We start from the raw sequence: 20952 nt of genomic DNA on the forward strand, positions 1-20952 counted from the left end.
GTGACAGGACAAGGGGTAATGGTTTTAAACTAAACCAGGGTAGGTTTAGACTAGATATAAGGAAGAAGTTCTTTACAATGAGGGTGGTGAAACACTGGAACAGGTTGCCCAGAGAGGTGGTGGAGGCCCCATCCCTGGAAACATTCAAGACCAGGTTGGACGGGGCTGTGAGCAGCCTGATCTAGTTAGCGGTGTCCCTGCTCCTGCAGGGGGGTTGGACTCGATGACCTCTAGGGGTCCCTTCCAACCCAAAACATTCTATGATTCTATGAAATCAAAGCACTAGTAATGCGTGTTTACCCTAAGACAATCTACTTAGTGTGCAATTTACTGCCTTTTGGGACATTTTCAGGTCTTATGTTGACTTCAGTCAGGCCCTTCTGAAGAATGCAGGACAGAAATCTAAGGGCATGGATAAGAGTAGTGAAGTCTACATGAAGGAACAAATCACAATTCCTGGACAGACATGGATAAAAATAAAATGTAGTATTAATTCAGGATGTAGAGATGTCTAAGAATGGTAGGGAGAGTAAAAAGTGTCAAACTGCAAATCTAAATGACGGTTCACTGTTATACCGCGTGAAAGGAGTTCCTGAAAAACACAGAGCATTGGATTTCAACTGATAATTAAGGGGGTTTTTGTCAAGCCTTGGAATTTTTTGCATTTTAGAGACCCTTTTTAAACAAGAAATCCAGGTCTGATGTAAGAATCATAATGATTGTAGTAGACCAGATGTCTTGGGAAGCTGATCCTGTAGTTAATTTTCCTCATTCCTAAAAACGTGCACCTTATTTACAACCTGAATTCATCTGGTTTTAGCCTCTAACTATTGAATCCTTTTATAACTTTCTAGAATTAAAGACTTTATTTAATAATCACTTCATTCCATTTTTCATAAGCCCAAACCCTACCCAAAATAAACCAAACCTGAATTTCTGTATGGATGAGAATTAGCTATCAGCTTATTAAAGTCTGATTTATGCAAGATGGTGCTTTGAATTATCTGTCCTCTTGCCTGTTTCACCCACAAGTCACCAGTGACTCTATGCTTCTAGCCAGTTCTGCAACTTGCTTCCCGATACACACAGTGTAACCCTCTCATTTCTTCCTTTTTAATGTTTTGAGCAACGTGTTTATTTGCAGGTGGAAGATAGAACCTAATATTTCTAGAATATCACTTTTACCAGCGTGTGCTTAAATTAGATGTAAACACTTTAAAAATTCAGAAAAAATATGAAGAGCTACTTCCTTTCCTTTAAACCCTTTCACCCTACAAACATACAGTGTGGTAAGCTGAAAATTTAACCTGTGATAGATGGCTGATCGGTGTTGTGGTGTTTAGCTATATACATCACAACAAACTAGATAATAAACTGGGATCTCTGGAACTGCATGCTGAGGGAGTTTGGAAAGGATAGGAGAGTTCCCATCATGGTCGTCACTGTAATCATAAACTGGAATGAAACATGCTAGTTATGGTTTCTTTTTTCTTAAGAGAGTTGTGCATAGCTTCTCTTTAAAAGGACCACAGTAAATACCGCTAATCTCAGCGTAGACAGAATTGCTTTAGCCTCCGCCTTTTCAGAACCCTGTGGACTAGTCCATACAAAAGATTTTCATCTGCAAAATAGTGTTTCACAACCTGAGATACTTAAATCAGCTTTCAGAAGACCACCTGTATTAAACAGCTTATGTGGTATTTCACAAAATTTGCAGATGCTTTAGCTGACTTAAATCCCATATCACCAGAGGATAAATCGTTGAGGCCTCATTGTCATCATCTGTCATCTTTGACCTATGACTTCTGCTGGTTCTGCTTTAACCGTTTTTCCACCTGCTTCATGTGTCACCATGAGCCAAGGTGGCCTGTGTGGATGGGGCTATTTTTGGTAATAATGTCCTGTTTTAAAAGAAAATCCTCATCCAAGAAAATGTACTTGCATTTGAAAGGAGTCCAGTATGGGTGGTGCATCAGACTGGATGCAATTAATTTATTTTTCTAATTTTCCTCTGCTTTTTGTAGTATTTATCTAGGCTTGTTCATGGTAAAGTAAAATTATTTTCATATTTTAAATGATCATAAACATGTTTATTATTTCAATTCAACGACCCCATGCTACAGATTTTTACTTTGCATTAGAATTTTAGCTAAATACGATTTTTCTTGACATGTTAGACAAATGATTTTTAGAGCTTACATATGCATCTGCAGAAGTGTTTGCATTTAATGTCTTAGATCTGTAGAGCTCCTCAGAGTATTTTAAATTACCACCTTTCTGTATGTTAAATATGTGTGGAATATTAATGTCTGTTCTGATCGGAAATGTGTATTGTTCTGTTACATAGCCCATTTTATAATTAGGCAATTAAAAAAATTAAGTGGCATAAAAATATGCTTTCTAAAACACAGACCTGTGAAATGAAGTAATACCTGCTAGGCTGTCTTTACCCAGATGGCAGAGGCACATGGCCTGTTCCCTGCATAGGAGTGATGCGAGGCGATTTAAGGTGTGACATCATAGCATTTTCCTTACAAATGTGCAGTTAATTTCTAGAATCAATTCCAATGTGCGCACTGACTTCATTCCCTCCCCGCCTGTCATCTCCAGATATAGAAATACCTCCTGAGAACACAGTGCTGGAAATTATAATTATTTAAATTATTTAATTCAATCCTGCACAAGCTGTGAAAAGATGAGCTATGGCTTCAGAGCTTCTCAGAAGCTGCCTGCTGCTCGCTCCTCACCAGCAGTCAGTCCATCGCGATGTCCTTGCCCCTCTTCCATTCATCACCCAGGAGGGATGAATGTCTCCTGCCCTACCTGCCCGTCTCTGGGTTGCACAGTCTGTGTTTGCATTATTCAGAAGCAGATCGAATACAGGTCATTATATCGGCTGGCAGGCCGGTTTCTTCTGAGCCATCGAATGTTAGAGGATGCAGTTCAGCTACCGTAAGCCTGGGATTGACAGCAAAACCCCTCACGGCTGAATTGATTTAAGGTGGACGGGGAGGGGGAGCTCAGCTGTCCAGCAGCTCACTATTGGCTTCTTATTACGGCATTCTCCCCCGAGACGCTCTCTGCATGCTCATTCACCCCCTCCTCCTCCTCCCAGCTCATCCTTTTCTCTTTGCAGCTTCAGAACTGCCCTGGCTTTATTGCTCTTATTGCTGCTGCTGGCTGCTGGCACACACATCCACAGACACTGAGCCCTGAAAGCTCTCCATTGCTTTTCTCCCATCTGAGCTTTCCTGCACTCATTTTCTGCCATTTTCCTGCTTTCTAGGTACATTTTTAGATCCATGTTTTCTCTGGTTTGTTTTTCAAATCTACTTTGGACTCTGGCTGAGTCAGCACAGTGGATCATATTTTTCCTTGATTCTTAGCAAAGATGCTTTTCTCTTCCTGAGAGACCAACGGGCGTTGCTGTAGGCAGCTATCCGAGCCCATTTCAAAGATCTGAGGCTGGGTCTCCTAATCTTGCACTTTCTGAAATTGCGGTTCAAAGCCTGTTCTTCTCACTCTGGATACTTACTACTTACTGCTCATGGAAGAAGGGGTACCTTGCAAAACCCCAGCTGCCAAGCTCACACCTCCTGTCAAAAAGTCCCAGGACATGCATGACGAGAGAAGCAAGCTGGTGAATGAGTATGCATGTCGGGTGCTGGAACTTCTGGGAATGGGGCATCGCCTATTTGTGCCTCGGCTGCTTGCGGTGAGATCACATTTTCTTGAAATTAATTCATTGTGAATTTGCCATCTTCCCTTCCAAGCTCCCCCCCCCCCCCCCCCCCAGGGTTCTTGACACTGAATGGAGGCATAAGAAGTCTCTTATTTTTTCCTCTTGGCTTCTCATAATCCATCTCCTAAGCACTGAGTCTTTCTTTTTCATGTTAGCTTGGGAGGGCTGGATGCCAGTCCTCCTAATGGGGATCAGTGCCACTCCTTAACTAGCTTGAAGGGTTCACAACCGAGGGCCACGTTGTAAAAAAAAAAAATCTTTCCTAAAGCCATGAATGCTTTTGTTCTCAGTCCTGTAATGATTCCAAATAAGCAGCATGCCTGGTCTGCTTCTAGATACCGATGGAAAGTGCATTAATGCTCAGCATTTCAAATTTTATACTTGTGACATCAGAGGTTCATTTTAAGTGTTCATAAAAATTCAACCTATATTTTTGGTTTTCAACTGTTTCTGTGATTTTGAAAAGGCAGTTGACTATGTAAAAAAGTTAAAATTCCTGTGTAGAATTATCTGGGAAATAAATTGTTAAAGGTGTTTTTATCCATCATAGCAAATGATGCCTGTATGTGAAATGGCCTGAAATTGCTGTGGCATGTACAGAGAAGTACACTTTTATCATTTCTACTGCTGTACAAAGCAGACTCAAACCCACAAAACAGTGGTGAATCCAGAAGTCAGTACCTAGTCCTAGCTGGGTCTGCTCTAGGGGACTGTAACTAAGCTTGTCTGCAGCTCCAAGGTACATTTGGTCGATGGCCTCATACACCAGAACGTCATTTTTACGTGATGCATGTGGAGACAGTTCTTTACTGATCCTATCCCATTTTCTAGTGGAATGGTGCCTTTCCTTTATTTCCATACCATGTGCGCTCCTATATTGTAGTTACATATAGTGACCTGTCTTGCATTTGTGTTGTGCTACTGAAACCTATCTCCATGTTCTGCAGTACACTCACACAAGTGAATGTGCTCTGCGTATTATAGAATGTTCAGTGTAAAAAAAAAAAAAAAAGAAAAAAGGGGGGTGGGGTGGGTGGTTGAACCAGTGTATCCCTGTGCTGTGAGATGTTAGGTAAAAATAAAAAAAAATTCACAAACTTTCTGATTGCTAGTAAAATGCAGATGAATTTGGATATCTACAGTCACTTGTAGAATTGAGTAGAGTGGCCAATAACGCATGGTTGAATCTGTTGTATGTGTAAGCATTATTCCAGTTTACCTCCAAGTGTACCTAAACACTCATCCATCTCATCCTGCTGATGGCCTCTTGGGCAAGGACTGCCAAATCATTCTGAATTGTTTTGTGATGAGCTCTAAGGAAAGCAGAGACAAACCCACTAAGCTCTTTTTCACTTGACTTAATCAGGCTTTGTATCTGGCCCTCCAGATGGAGAATACCAGGAAATTTAGCATACTTCATCATCCAGGCAGCTTAGCTTTGCTGAATGACATAATATTGCTTATTAAAAAGGAAAAAAAAGAGGGGGGAAAGGCAAAACAATACAAATAATACTTGTGTTATTAGAGTCTTGACTTGGGGAGTCAATGTGATTTCCTGTCAGGTTTTATTAGCTAAATACCTGTTCTGACATGTATCTCTTTTGACATATACCCCTTCCATAGAGAGGAGAGGCACTGATTCCGATGATTTTTTAAAAATGAGAAATCTCTGAGGACCAAGAATTTGTACTTTAATCAGAACTGAAGATACTTCAAAACCTTGGCTTTTCATAAAATTAAGAACTAGATTCTTTTTTACATGCATAAGCTTCTCCCTCTACTATGGTTTTGGGGATAAATGCCTAGGGCAGGCAGAATACCTGCCATTATAGCGTTGTGTGAGAAATATAATTATAACCTTTATGCCAGCCTTACAAAAATTCAGATCACCTACTCACTGCATCAGCTAGCTGAGATGATGGGCAAGTGAAACAGCACTAATTCTGTGTGGGTTTATCCCCTTTGGGATGACTATGGGTGGATGAAACTAGTAGATATTCTGTTTGCTCTTACCCACGTTCATCAGTATTTTATGTGGCAGAATTAACACTGCCTTTGTAAGTCTGGAGCTACGTATAAACGCAATGGGGAAATTTTGAGCAGAGGGGTACTACTGGGTGTACGCTAGATTGTTGCCATGTTTATGGATGCCAACTCACTGCGCACAAAACCAAGGCTTTTTTTTTTTTTTTTCCGTGATGCTTTTGTACCAAACAGTGTTTTACAGAGAGCACAGGTTGTATTTAGGAAAAAATGTGTTTGACAGTATAGCTTTCAGAGTAGAGAAATGGACATAAGCGATGCCAGTAAAAGGAGTCTTTTTATGAATTGTCCTAGAAGTACCTGCCAGTGTGACTGTAGCAGTGTAGCTTTACCCCAGGCCTGGATCCCAAGTTTATCCAGCCTCGCGCTCCTTGGCAGCACAGAAGGTCAACTTCATCCTCTTGGAGTCAGTGAACAGATGTCGGGTCTGTGGCTCATGTCTAAGTGTGCACGACAGTGCACAGTTGTGCAACGTGCAGCATTGCAGTCTTGTTGCTGCCGGTGGAAGAGGAACCGTCAGGTTAGAAAAAATAGCTTACATACTTTGATTTTACATTGCATATCTTCTTAAAAGAACTTAAAACCACATCTGTGTATGTTAGGGATTAAATAGTATGTTCTGAAAAATTAGTGTGAGGATAGTTGCAAACATTTTCAGTTTCCCAGTAGCAAATTAAATAGTGGTGTAGAGTGTGGCCAGATTCTTTTCAGCCTTTAAATTGGTCTTGATCCTGACACATGTTCATTAAAGTGTAAAAAAGGCAGTTTATGCTCACTGATGTTCTATAGAAATTCTAAATATATATACGGTACACATACAATTCTATAGAAATTTGTCATTTTTGTATGAAAGAGGAAGTATTAAATTAAAGAAGTGCAATGTGGTTGATCTGAAATTTTTTCCACTGTATTAGTTCCCAGGTGGGAATAGGAGTTGTAGTTGATATAGTCAGTAATAAATGAGACTGCAGAATTAATAACTGAAGACAGAGAAATTAAAGAAAAAAAACAAGGCTTTGTCCTTTGTCTTAATCACATTTCCCTAAATATTTTGGGGAAAGCAGTAGTGACATTATTTACTTGAAAAAAATAATCACAATTAACATCATTTAAGTAAGTCTCTCAAATTCTGTTTCTGTTTTTTGAACATTTGCAGTTTTCCAGAACTTTACCTTTAGATTGGAAAGCTTCTCGAGTACTTATGGGAAAGGGCTTTCTCTTAGCTCCAACTAATCCATATATGATAATTTTATGAATATATTGAAATACCTAAGTGATGTGGGAAGAACAATTGAGGACATATTTAGTGAAGTCCTAAAAGTCAAGCTGAGAGTTTTGATCATAGTTCTCAGTGAATTTCCTCTTTTGCCTGGTTTTAAAAATACATTTTAACCAAAAATATGATTATTTGAAAATTACATCTAAAATAATAAAAAAATTCCCTGAAGTCCCTGAGTGCACAAAATGCAATGCTTCTGCCAAACTTTAATTATTGATTCATTAAACTTACAGATGGTTTAGTGAAATAAGTTGTTGATGAGTTCCACAAGCTGAGTGATGCGAACCAATGAATTTACAAATCTCTGCCTGTCAAACAGCTGCCAAAAGGTTCCTGAGATGTCTTTATGATTTATTGATTAAAATCACAAAATGTCAAGAAATGTGAATCTTAGGATGCCGACATTGCTATTTTTTTGTACTGTGCTCTCTCTCTCGTGTTTTATGTTGCTTCCTGTTTTTAAACAGTACCAGAAGAGATTAGTTTGCAGAAAATATACAAAGTATGCAACCTGGATAATGTTGTCCTCAAAATGTTACTTTGATTTCTTGTGATTTTAATAGTGAAACTAATTTTTTGATCAACATATTATTTTAATGAAATTAAAATATTCAGCAAAGTAGAAAGAGCTGGATAGTAGAGGCTACCACTCACTTTATCAAATTATACAATGTCATGGTTTATACTTTGTTGTAACTATAATCTTAGTTAAGCAAACTGTCAAATAAGTTCTTATTTCCATGATTCACTATTATTCTTATGGGATTTTCATTGACTAAAAGTTTTTCGGGCTTGAGACCTCAAAATTCTCAATAGTTATGAGAGCAATTTGTTTGGGGGCTGTTAAAACATTATCACAAGGATTCAAGCAGACACCTAGTAGAATTCAATCTGATTTTAAATGTTTTACCTATAATTGCTGTTTTTCTGACACATTTGCCTCTGTCTTTTTTGGTGCTATGGACATGATGGGTAGGTGCGTCTGCTTTTCTGAAGTCTGGCAGGGCAATTTCTTTGTTGATTATTAAATTTTTTTTAGTGTTTTTCCTCCTCTGATTTCTAAAACAAATTCCAAAACACTCATTGCATTATGCTAATTTAAGAAAAATTAATAGAAAATTAAAATACAAATGTGTAGCCAGAACCTCTAGTAAGAATACTTGCTTAAAATTGGAGTAGCTCAGCTCCTGATAAAATGCTAAAACTTTGGCAAAAAGTACGTTTGGTGTTTGTTTTGTGCTGGGACCAACTGTCCAGAAGTCTTAACTGAAAACACCCTCCCACTCTTGTTGGATGGAAGCATGTACCAGTCAGCCTGTCTTGGAGACTGCCCTGTCTTTCAGCACTGCAGTATCTGTGCACCTTCCCAGTAAAACCAAGAACAGCAGCACAATGGGTTTTACAGGTTGGCTGGTGTCCCTTTACACCTGGGGTCAGAGTTGTGTTCATGGACGGGTTTCAGAGGAGGATGGGAGGAGGCTGCCACAGCGTGAGGACTGGAAATGCAGGAGAGCTTGTCTCCAAAGAAGGCAAATTTGCATTGGAATAGAGAAATCTATTTAATTGTATAGTGATCATGGCTGTCAGCATCACTGAGAGGGAAGGAGAGAAATGACTTTTAAGTAAGCTGGTTATCAAACCATTTACTGCTTTTCGATCAACATGACCCAGCTGAACTTTGTCCAGAAGCAGCTTGGTTGCCAGCGTGGGCTTTGGCAGCGGTGCTGTGTGCTTGCCTATGTCACAGGCTGCTTCCACTGCGCTCTACAACTTGCAGGTAATCTTAAATACAGCCCATTGTGGATATAAAATGGTGATCTAGTCTTGAGTGTGGTAAAAGCACATAAAACCTCAGTAAAACTTGACCAGGAGAAATATGATGTTAGGAAGAGGAAATGGATGTGTTGGCCACAGCTGCAGTCAGGAATGGGTCTGATTCATTAGATACCCAACTGCACCAGCTTTCAGTCAACACTACATCGGTCTTGTCTGATTGAGTCTCAGCCAAAGAGTCCTCCTGCCAATTTTTTTGTGGACAGAATGAGATGTGATAGTTTGTAAAGCTGAACATTTCTCATCAGCATCCTGAAGGCAGCTTTTCTTGTGTCCCTGCAGTGATGACCCAGCAGCTTCCTTGGCTGTGAAGGAAGGGAAGATCAAATAGCTCTTGAGAGAACTCTGAGGATTTTGATGACAGAAAGTTGTCTGCCTTCAAAATGCAGCAGTCATGGGGAAACAGATCCACTGAAGCTACTCCAGTTGTATTTGGCTTTTTCTCACTCTTACTATGGAGTGCTGTTGGGTATACAGTATAATAACCTCCAAAAATACGTAGGGTGGTAGGTTAACATGCACAATGTAGATTTTGTCCTTATTGGCTCTTGATTGAGGAAGTCAAAGGGCATATTGCTATGCCCATTCCCAAAGTGAGAGACTGGGCACAGAGCAGGCACACCTCTGATGTCAGCACATGCTCTCCGCTATCAAAGATACTGGATAACCATGAAAACACCCCCTTACCTTCTGTTGCTCTTCCAAGTTTGATACATAATTTTAAATCCCTTCAAAAACCCTGCTCCCTTCCCCCCACCAAATAAAAGTTTGGATAAATTGCTTTTTTTGATAGACCCTGCAGGTAGAGTGCTGTAGCATTTTCAGCAGAAACATGGAATGTGTTGAGCTGGGTTTGAGTATTACTGTTACGGGCTACAAGTATCTGCAGTACCGTATTCAAGTTCAGTTTGCTTTGGGAAACAGTATTTTTGTACTTTTAAGAAGGGCTTTTACATAGTAGATTTATTTTCATGTAAATGAACTAGTGATGCTAGTTTGTAGGGTGCATAGGGAAAAAGTAAATAAAAGTAAGATCTTTGCATTGTAATGAAAATTGTATTTATTTTTATTAATTTAAAACTAATTGAACACCCAAGAGAAATAATAGCATCATCACCTCATGCATGTCAAAGGCTGCAGAGTTTCTTCCAGTTCTCCCTGTGTTTGTTGTCTTGTGTTTGGCTGAAGTGTGTTTTTTGGAAAGCCGTCCAAAATTGGAGACAGCAAAGGCTTTTGAGTGGATAGCAATATAGTTAAGAATCAAACTTTGAAACTATGTGTATGTAATACACCTACTGCATATAACGAGGCAAAAAATGACAAAAGACGTTACTCATGAGAAAGCGGAAGATGACACGTGAAAATGTTGGCAGTGGTACTTGAGCAATTAATTCAGCAATTAACCAAAGGTACCTGTGCTGCTCTTGAGGTATTTGTAGTAATTATACTGCAATACACAGCGCTGGTCTCCATGATACTGGTCTGTACAGAGACACATTTTTGTTCACTCTTTCTGGGTTAAAGATCTTGAAATTTGTGGTTTTGAGATGACGTCCTCAATGTCTTGTCTGAACACACAGTTTCTGCCAACCTTTTAAAGGAACAATCCCAAGACTTGGTTTTTCATATCTGCTAAATTCCTTGGTGTACTTATTAGTATATCTGAAGATGAATACATTTGTCCCTGTGAATCATATTACTCCATTAGTAGCAGAACTGGATTAATGTCGAATGTTTAACATTTTCTGACCTGTTAGGCTTGATACCACACTGAGAGGTACTGTATTATGAGAGATAAAGAAATAAGCATGTAAAACATTTTCTGGCACAGTGTTCTTTGAGAAATTGTGTCACAGACTTCTGCACATTGACTTGCTGATGCCTCTTATGAGTCATATGCATTTCTGCTTCTGCTGTTCATGTCTGCAACCATATATATCTATATATACATTGTCTTTTTTAGGGCAGCATTATGAGACCCAGCAATGGTCTAATGCACAAGCTCGCTAGAAAATACTATAAATTCTCCTAGTTTTTTGTTGTTTTCTTGTTTAGTTTTTTTTCCTCTCCTTACTGAGTGACATCGTGACAGGCTGAGCCAGAATCCTTTTCTTACCCTGCAGGTATAGAAGGATAAAATACATTGATGTGTTACAGTCTTCTGATTGTGCTGCTTTGCCTGGGATTCCTTGGATATGCTCTAGCCTCTCTTTTGTTTTAAGAGGTAGGGATTAGAGCTGATTTCAAGGAGGATGTTTTTGAGCTAATGTGAATATTGGTGGTTTGGAATACATTCAGTGAATGACAAATTGAGCAAAAGAGCATGACTGCATTGTTCTCAGTGTTTACTGTAGTTCTCTGTGTTTAATTGCAGACCTCAAAAGAGGACCTTCTACAAGCTGATTTTGAAGGAGCTTTAAAATTCTTCAGGGTTCAGTTGCCCAAGAGGTACAGAGCTGAAGAGAACGCCAGAAGACTTATGGAACAAGCTTGCAACATTAAGGTAAGGATGGTCTTCATTTCTTCTCATTCACCTGGGCTTTTTACAGGAAAAGTAAGGTGCAATGTTAAGAACGGCAGTAGCGTGTGGAAAGTAAAGTAATGAAATCATTAGTCTATTACTTTTTATATATGTTTGTATATTTATACACACACATGCGCACTCTTTATAGTTAAAGAAAGTAAAGGTCTGAGCTTCTCCCTCTTTGTCTGCTTTGGTACAAGCTAATAAATTATATAAAATAGAAAACTGATGCATGATCAATCAAACTGAATTATCAGAACTCACTAATTCATTAAGTGATTTATAAACAGTGATTACACTAAACCAATTAATCAAATGTATGATAATCATGGAACCAAAGGTCAGGTATTACTTGTTTCGTCCAGGAGCTATTTATTGGCTGAGTGCTGCTGTATAATAGCATTCTGGTTTCGGCTGGGATAGAGTTAATTTTCTTCCTAGTAGCTGGCACAGTGCTGTGTTTTGAATTTAGGATGAGAATAATGTTGATAACTTACTGATGTTTTAGTTGTTGCTGAGCAGTGCTTACACCAGTCAAGGACTCAGCTTCTCATGCTGTCCTGCCAGTGAGGAGGCTGGATGTGCACAAGAAGCTGGGAGGGGACACAGCCAGGACAGCTGACCCCAGCTGGCTAAAGGGGTATTCCATACCATATGACATCATGCTGAACAAAAACTGGAGGGACTTGGCTGGGAGGGTGCGTCCACTGCTCAGGAACTTGCTGGGCATTGGTCAGTGGATGGTGAGCAATTGCATTGTGTGTCACTTGTTTTGGATATTCTTTTTATCACTGTTATTATTTTCCCTTCCTTTTCTGTCCTATTAAATTGTCTTTATCTCAACCCACAAGTTTTACCCTTTTTCTGATTCTCTCCCCCATCCCACTGCGGGGGAGTGAGCAAACAGCTGTGTGCTGTTTAGCTGCCTGCTGGGTTAAACCACGACAAACACAATTGGCATAGAAACTTAGTTTTGTTTGTATATCAAGCTTACCAAGACAGAATAGCTTTTTGTATTCTACCCTATCCAAGACTTTGCTGACAAAAGGTAGGCTTCTTTGAACGTCTGGAGCACAAGTATTGGGCTTGTAACAAATGATGGCAAGTTAGAGGAACCTGACTGTAAGTTTTTGAGGATGGAAATCTTCTGTTAAAAGCGGCCACAGAGATTCATAAAACTGTCGTTTGAAAGGTCTGCTATTTTTTCTGGGATTTTTTTTGTTGAAATACATAGAGCTATGGATGGGCTAAACATTTGAACTTGAAAAAAAGTGCTTTTGTTATTTCTCGGACTGGGAGCACTGATAGGAAATGTGTGTATGGTGTGGCCCAATAATGGGCTGAGAACATCCCCTCAGAAAGAATGCTCGTCTAACACTCCACCTTTTTTATCTGTCTTTCAATATAGTTATTAATCTGCTTTTGTGCTGCTTAATTTCACAGTTTATTAAGCAAGGGATTTTTCCATACTGGTTAAAACTCTTTTCCTTTGAAAGAGTGGGGCTTGCTGTACTAATATTTATTCCAGCCAGAAAAAAAAGAAAATCTGTGCAAAGGTTTTATTAAAATTGGACTTGAGATTTGAACCCTGCTACCAAAAGAGAGTATTTGGGAGTAAAAGACTACAGTTTGACATTTAGTGTTTAGTCCTTTGCTCAGTTCTTGAAAATGAGTAATTTAAGAACTTACCAAGTACAAGAAAATTGTATTTATATTGTTTACTCAGTGTGTCTTTTTCTGATGAGAGGTTAAAATAGAAGTCCTCATGGTACTTTTGGGGAGAGATACTTGTCAGTTTTCTTGGGCCTCATTTTCTTATGTAACGTATTATGTGTCACATGATGATATTTTTCATTAATGTTTTTATTTGTATTGGGTATGTATGTATATAATATGTTCTGTTGGGAAAGTATTTTGCAATGCGTTTAAGGCAGATGGTTGGTGCATAGTCTCTCGTATGGGTTCAGCACATGGGGCCATTCAAAAGCCGATTATAAAATTCTGAACCGTTCATCAATGTGAATGGGAAGGTAGCTGAAGGACTTGACAGTGAATCCACTGCCTATGCAAGATTTCACACATTCTGGATTCTGGCCCGTAAGAAAAAAGCACAGATGAGTACAGCAGACATGGAGTCAAGATGCTCTCCTGTGTGTTGCAGTACACAAGGACTAGTAGGCATTATTGGAATGGCTGAGACCTGGGGTTTCCAGGGATGGGAAAAAGTAAATTTAAGTTACCTTCTGCTGTGTTAGTAACACCCCACCCTTTTAAGGAGTATCGTTGGGAGTTGGGTTCTTCTAACTCACTGGGCATGCAACTCAGTCCTCATTCAGATATAAGACATAGGAGGGGATCTAAACTGTGTGCTGAACAATCTTTTAATAGTTAATCTAGGGACAACTAAGCCCCTGGAGAGGAGCGTTCTGAAACTTAGAGCCTTCTAGTTAACGTTCTTGTTAGGCTTAATAGCATAGTCAGGAAAGTTAATCTACATAGGGAAAACTCTTGAACCTAAGGTGGTGTATTTAAAACAGTGAAATGTGAAAGACTTCAGGAAGTTAATATGAGAAAACACAGCACAGGATCTTACTGGAGGGGAGGGTGGTAATTACTTTAAATGAATCTGTTTTCACTCACTTGCACTCCTGTCATAGATGCCGCTCATATTGATAGCCATGTGCTCAGCAACACCAAGGATCACTTGTGTGTGATGAGGATGAGGGACAGTGACTATGAAGTACTTACTATGTCTCTTGGGTTCCTCTTGATTAATGACAATAAACTGGCTTTTAGACAAAGTTTTTGTATTCTTTAGGAGTCAAACAGTTCTCATGGTGTGATCTTTCCCTCAGAAGCTTGCTTGCTTCAGCCTGTCATTGCCGTTCCTTGTCTCTGCTTCCTCATTGTGGATGGGTTTGTGGCTTTCAGCCTATTTTCCTTTTAGCAGAGGTGACATGGTGTAGTTTTGCTGTGGGTCTCTGACTGGCTGGTTGTTTCTAGTACAGCCTCACCAGAGTGCAGAGTGCCGGCCTTCTGATCTAGACATAGCAAGACATTTCTCATTGTTTGCCAGTTTGACTGCTGTCACTCGTGTCCTTGCTTATCAATACATGCCGTTCTCATAACCTGTTCTCTGTATTGTTTCTTCTGGTGCTTTTGCGTGCCAGACACTTCCATTCATACTCCTTTCAGACTCATCTTAGTATTTCTGTTATGCATCCCTACTGAGCGATGCATTGACTCTGTTAACTTGATGTCCCACATTAAATTAAAACACACAATGGTTGAACTGACTTCATATTCACAGTTTCTATTTATTTGGATCAACTTTTCTCACTTTTGCCAGATAGAATGCCCTTAGAGTGCCAAATCTGAATCACAGGAATGTAACCTCTGACTGGAGATGGCACATTAACTATTTGATAGATAGAAAAGAAAATCAGCTCATAGTGAAGAAGGTGACCGGGAGTAATGAACATGTTTTTATGAAAGGTGAATCATGCTTAACCAACCTGATAGCTTTCAATGATGAGATGACTGCCTTGGTGGGTGAGGGGAGAGCTGAGGGTGTTGTTTATGTCAAGTACAGCAAGTATAGACGCTGTGTCCCATAACATCCTTCTAGACAAACTGATGAAATATGGACTAGATAAGTGGACAGTGAGGTGGATTGAAATGTGGCTGAATTGCTAGGTTCAAAGGGTTGTGATCGTCAGTGGGATGTCCAGTTGGAGGCTGGTCATTAGTGTTGTGCCTGAGAAGTTGACACCGTCACCAATAGTGCTTAGCGTCTTCATTAATGACTGAATGATGGAGCACAGAGCACCTTCATCAAGTTTGCAGATGACACAAAGCTGGGAGGAGTGGCTGATAGACTGTGTGGGTGTGCTGCCATCCAACATCTCAACAGGCTGGAAAAACAGGCCAGAAGGAGTCTTGTGAAGTTCAATAAAGGGAAGTGCAAGGTCCTGCACTTGGGAGGAACAACCCCATACACCAGTACCTGCTGGGGGCTAGCTGGCTGGAAAGCAGCTTGGTAGAAAAGGACCTGGGCACCAAGTTGAACATGAGCCAGCAGTGACCTCTTGCTGCAAAGAAGGCCAGTGGTATCCTGGGCTGCACTGGGAGGAGTGTTGCCAGGACGTCAAGGAAGCGATCATTCTACTCTGCTCAGCACTGGTGAGATGCATCTGGAGTATATGTCCAGGCCTGGTCTCCCCAGGACAAGAGAGACCTAGCTACAATGGTGAGAGTCTGGGGACGGGCCAAGAAGATGATTAAGGGACTGGAACACCTCTCCTTTGAGGAAAGGCTGAGAGAGCTGGGGCTGTTCAGCCTGGAGAAGAGAAGGCTCAGGGGGATGTTATCAATGTAGATAAATACCTAGTGGAGGAACTAAAGAATAGGGAGCCAGGCTTTCCTCAATGGTGTCCAGTGAACAGACAAGAGACAGTGGGCACAAAATGAAGTAAAATAATTTATTTATTTAAAATCTATTTATTTATTAACTCCAGGGGTGATCAGACACAGGAACAGGTTGCCCAAGGAGGTTGTGGAGATATTCAAATACAACTGGCCCTGAGCAACCTGCTGTAGGTAACCCTGCTTCGAGGGGGTGGTCTAGACAATATCTTCTCCAGAGGTCCCTTCCAACCTCAACTATTCCATGATTCTATAATTAGATATTATAGTATTCATGGTATTTATTTACAAACAGGAACTACTAATTACAGGAGTTGACATGCTTGAATAGGAAATTATAGTCTTGATAATCATCACTAGAAGAGGTCCCAGGGAATGTAGAGATTACATGAAGACTAGTTGTCTGTCATGTTGAATGCAGCAAAACTTGTTCTGTTCAAAAAAAAACCACAAACAAGAACTTAAAGTGTGGTTTTTTTCTGCTGTATGACTGAGGCACTATGTGTCTTTCAACTGCTTCTCACTTCTGTATTAGTATTTGTAGCCTAAACACCAGATGCTTTTAGAGTAAGTATCACACAGTAAGTGCCAGGGAGTATTTTCTTTAGGTTTCTAAGCTAATTACTGAGGCATAGAAATGTGAAAACAGAATCATGGTGTGGCCAGGTTTCATAGTCTGGCTGTATCTTTTCCAATGTTTCTTTTTATTTTGTTCCGGTATTACTGCAAAACAAAACAGGAGTTTAACATGTAATAATAATCCACCTCTCCTTGCCTCTTTTTTTTTTTTCTTGAGCTCTAGCTGACATGGTTCTAGAGAAGGCAAATGAAAAAATACTTCATGTTTTTTCTCCTTAATTTCACAACTTTTGAGTTTAACTCATGAGTTCAGGACCTAACCCTTGGATTTTGAAATGTAAATCTCTCTCCTCTTTGGAGGAAATAAGGTGCCCCAGTAGACCCAGCAGTGTCACAGGGTTGCTGCTCTCAGCACCTTAGGTAAGAGAAGCAAATGGCCTTGAGAAAACAATGTGCCTTTTTCGATGCAAAGCAAACACATTTTTGTCACCCGTCACTGTACTGACAAGGTTATTGATCCCTCCTGGGCACACCCACAGTTGTGGCTTGCACCGGGACCCACGGAGAATAGCTCTACTAGCAGAGTCGAAAAGAAAAGGCTAAGGTAGCAGGAGCTGTGCTAAGCTTTTTCTCACTTCAGAATTGTTCTTTGTGTAGTTTTAAAATGGATTTACTTTAATAATGTTGCTATTTAAATATTTTGATTTCAAACTAGTGTTTTGAAGCTCACACCTTACTGATGTGGGTGAATTACTTTATTCGCACCTCTGTTGCTGCTTTATCAAGAAGCAATTTTTTGCAGGTTTGGTTTAACAGGGAGTTACATATTGATCTATGTGAGTTTCAATGGAAAGGAGTAAAAATAGCTCACTTGCTCTCCCTCTTCTCTCTAGTGCATTCTCTCTCTTTGTGTTTACATGCTTATATGTGTATTTATCTAGATACTCGGGGGGGGTTGCTATTGTGAGAGGTGGTAAGACAACACAAATGCAACAGAAAAGCAAAGGAGATAACTGCAGAAAGGCCCTGAAACTGCAGAAGCCTTTTATTCCTTTGGTTCTACCAGTGATGTATCTAATTAATCTTCCAATGTAAAGGACAGGAAGAAAATTGCTCATTTATCAACTTCTCAAGAAAAGGCCAAACCAAATTGAAAAGAATTGTGTTTAGATCTGTAGAAAACCCTACTGTGCCTGTATGCGATTTCTTATTAAAAGCCAATGATCAATTCCACTTACTAAGTCTGTGCCGTTATCTCCGAAGTGCAGGATCCTATTGTCGTTGTAAGGAGGGTCATGTTTTTTAATGCCTGCTCTGTTTTCAGCTTCCTTCTTTCTGCTTAGCTTTGTGGTATAGTACAATGCAGTGAACTGGCACCTGAAAATCAGATTATGCCTACAGTGAAATTGGACATTTAATATTATTGTCATATTGTTAATAAGTGTTAACAACGTAGAATGTGTCAGGCATTTAAAAAAAAAGCAGCTTAAGCCATGAAATGCCTATTTATTTGAACTCTGCATATCTGGCTTTCCAGTCAGCAGACATGTTGCCTGGTAGTGAGGTTATAATTTCATGGTGTTTAAGCATTAGTAAAACTGTTCAGTTGTTTGGGTTTGGGTTTTTTTCTTTTCTTTTATTCCATTTGCTCTGAGTTGGCATTGCAAATGAAATCAGGTATATTGTTAACTTTTTATCAACATGGAAGGAATATTATTTTACTATTAATAATTAAATATAATCATATTTTAGCCACCTAAAGTAGCTTTGTGACCTGGCTGAGGTCCCAAATATTTTGGTGTCCTTGTAGTAGTCATCTACATCTACAGTAACGGCGCCAACAAGAATGGTGTTGAAGGTAAGGATCTTCAAAGAACTATAAAAGTTTGAGGTGGAAAAGTGAATAGAAATATGTGCTGTCTGTATCCCCAGCAACTGTATCGCAGCATATAGCATGATGAGATTTACCCTAAGTATCAGTGGTTTAATTCAGTAAGGTGAGAGTGACATCTGAAAACTGTTCCATGGTCCAGCAGGCCACCTAAACGTGTTTTGTTCAGCTTTGTGCTGTCAGGAGTCATGTCTTTCCAGGATGACAGATGTTTTCCTGTTCAGAACTGAAGAAGGAAAGCATACTTGGAAGGTCTTTTGGCTTAAGCTTCTTGAATCTGGCTCTTTCTTCCTGGATGAATAACAGCTCCTTTCCATCCTTGATTCTGAAAATTGTACAGAGAGCAATAGATGAAGGTGGCAGGGAGTCACATTGTTTGACAGTTCTGTCTTCTGCCGTCTTTGCCATGTTTTGTCTAAAATAACTCGGCTCTATGAGTAAGAGGAAGTGAAAATTTGTCCCAAGCTGAATTGGACACATTTGAGTCCCAGATGCAGGTTGGCTGGAGGATTGACTAACCTCCTATAAGGTGACATGTTAAAATGTCCTTTAAAAAATTTTGTACTGCCTGCGGTCTGTATGTCAAGCAGTAGCGGTGTGTATAGAGTAACTTGTCAGCATAATAGACATCTTAGTTGTTCTTTAGAAGAGAAAGTCTACACTGTCTCTTCCTTTGAAGAAAACAAACCCAGTAACTTGTAACTGATTTTTCTGAGGGATGCCTTGAGTTTGAATTTTGTTTTTGAAGATGCTTCTGTGGTGCAAAAGAGGCTGTAGACGAAGAACAAATGTATCTCTGCATCAGCACTTAGGACCATCATGAAAAGCAAAACAACACAGGCTTTCACGTTTTCTGGAGAAATAAATGTAGGTAAAAGTATAGATACAGAAAAAATATCTATACAGACAAGTATAGATACAGAAACCAACAAAACTGGTCAGGCTTAAGATGGAGAAATTTCCCTGGAGGTGAAAATTCATCTTTGCTTCTCTCAGATCTCTTTCAAGCAGTCAGATCTGAGGAAACAGGTAGCATCTCAGCAGTAAGTAGCATAGTGGTAATTCAGAGGAAATCTATTTCTTCGCATACAAAAGACCCTGCGGCTAAGATGCTGTGACCCTTGCTAGCTGAAGTCTTTGAGTTGTCTGTGACAACTTATTTTTCAATTGCAGGACCCCAAAGAATATTGTGTCTTTATTTTTTTAGAACTCAATTCCTGTGACCAAAGAAACTCTGTATTCTCCCTTCTGAACAGTAGGGGAAGAAGCTCTGTTACCTACTGGAAGTTCAGTGCCAACAAAGAGAATTATCTTTTATTTCTGTGCCTAGAAATCTTAGAATACTTGCATTTGGAAAAGATTACATTTGGGCAAAAAATTTCAGCCTTTCTGATATGTGTCTTTCTCAGGAATGCTGTGATTATTTTTTCTGCAGATGTTACACAATTTAAAACTTCAGTTGTTGGAAACAAGGCATGACTATGTTACAGAAAGCTCAAGTAATCCAGAGCCAGTGGCTATTGCATGGAGTGGCTTGGGGAAAAAAAACAATGATTCATTCTCAGTGTAGTGCAGAGAATAGTTGGGACCAGACATTTGGTTCATTTAATTTGTTTTTTGACAAATAAAATGAGGTGACACATTCTGAAGCACCATGCTATATTGAGACCTAAAGCTAAACTTTTAAAAATTAGGGGGGAGAGAAGAGCAGGGTAGAGGAAGGCAAAGGCTAACAATGTTCCGGTTTTTTCCTCCCATTGCTTTTGCAGTCAAAGACAAGACATTGGGGACAGTGTTTTTAAGCATTTTTGCTGGTGTTTGATTTCTCAGGCACCTGCAGTTGAATTTCTCTGCATTGAAAATAAGCGAGCAAACAAAACTAAGTATAGAAAGATGGCCGTATGCATTTTATAAATGCAGAGCTCTGCAGTGACAGTAGCTTTTAGAGCTGAAGTCCCTATTAATAACTTTCCATTACAAACCCCAGGTATTATTTTTGCCAATATTGATACTGTTCAAAGTTAAATTCAGTGAGTGGTTACTTGACTGTTGTCTAAGCAATATGGAGCTACTGAAGTACAAGTTTAGCTGGGTGCTTCATAAGGGCAATCTCTTTATCGCTTTGCTTCAGGAGTCTCTGGTTTCCTGCAGTTAATGGCTTTTATTTTTACCATATTATTGCCTTGTTTCTCTTGTGGAAAGTACGTAGTTTAGTCAACATAGGGTTAACTTGTTCATGTTGTTTAATTTCTTTGCGTTTGGCCATAAGGCTGGTAAACTGAGGTGAAGAGCTGTATGCCAGAGGATTTGGACAATCCCATTAAAGTGCTATATAGAGATGTCCTAGCGTATTTATCTCCATTTGTAGAGGTGTTTCATTTTATTTAAGCATAACAATGTGTTGGTTTACCCTTTCACAAATTTTTAAATAGTGCTATGGTGTATTGTTTACATCTGAAATAATTCCTTTGTAAATGATGATTTTTCATGCAATACTGTGAACACCTGGACAGAGAGGTGCCATATCAGCCAACCTCGAGATAAAGAAGTTCGTTACTGTTACTCTCATTGCTGTTTCAGATGTGCACCTACAGGTGTACTGATGAGTTGTGGAAGTTGGGGGGGGGGGGGGGGGG

General features: G+C 39.6%; 1 protein-coding gene across 1 annotated transcript in view; it reads left to right on the forward strand.

Moving 5' to 3' along the window:
* The window catches only part of RABGAP1L (RAB GTPase activating protein 1 like), a 224685-nt gene that overhangs the window by 160054 nt on the left and 43679 nt on the right, over positions 1 to 20952 (forward strand). Inside the window, exon 19 of the mRNA XM_035898056.1 lies at positions 11272 to 11400. Within this exon, the coding sequence (XP_035753949.1) occupies positions 11272 to 11400 (129 nt within the window). The remainder of the gene's footprint in view (positions 1 to 11271; positions 11401 to 20952) is intronic.

Source organism: Egretta garzetta, unplaced genomic scaffold (assembly GCF_000687185.1).
Source record: "Egretta garzetta isolate BGI_Z169 unplaced genomic scaffold, ASM68718v1 scaffold187, whole genome shotgun sequence".
Classification (NCBI taxonomy): Eukaryota; Metazoa; Chordata; class Aves; order Pelecaniformes; family Ardeidae; genus Egretta; species Egretta garzetta.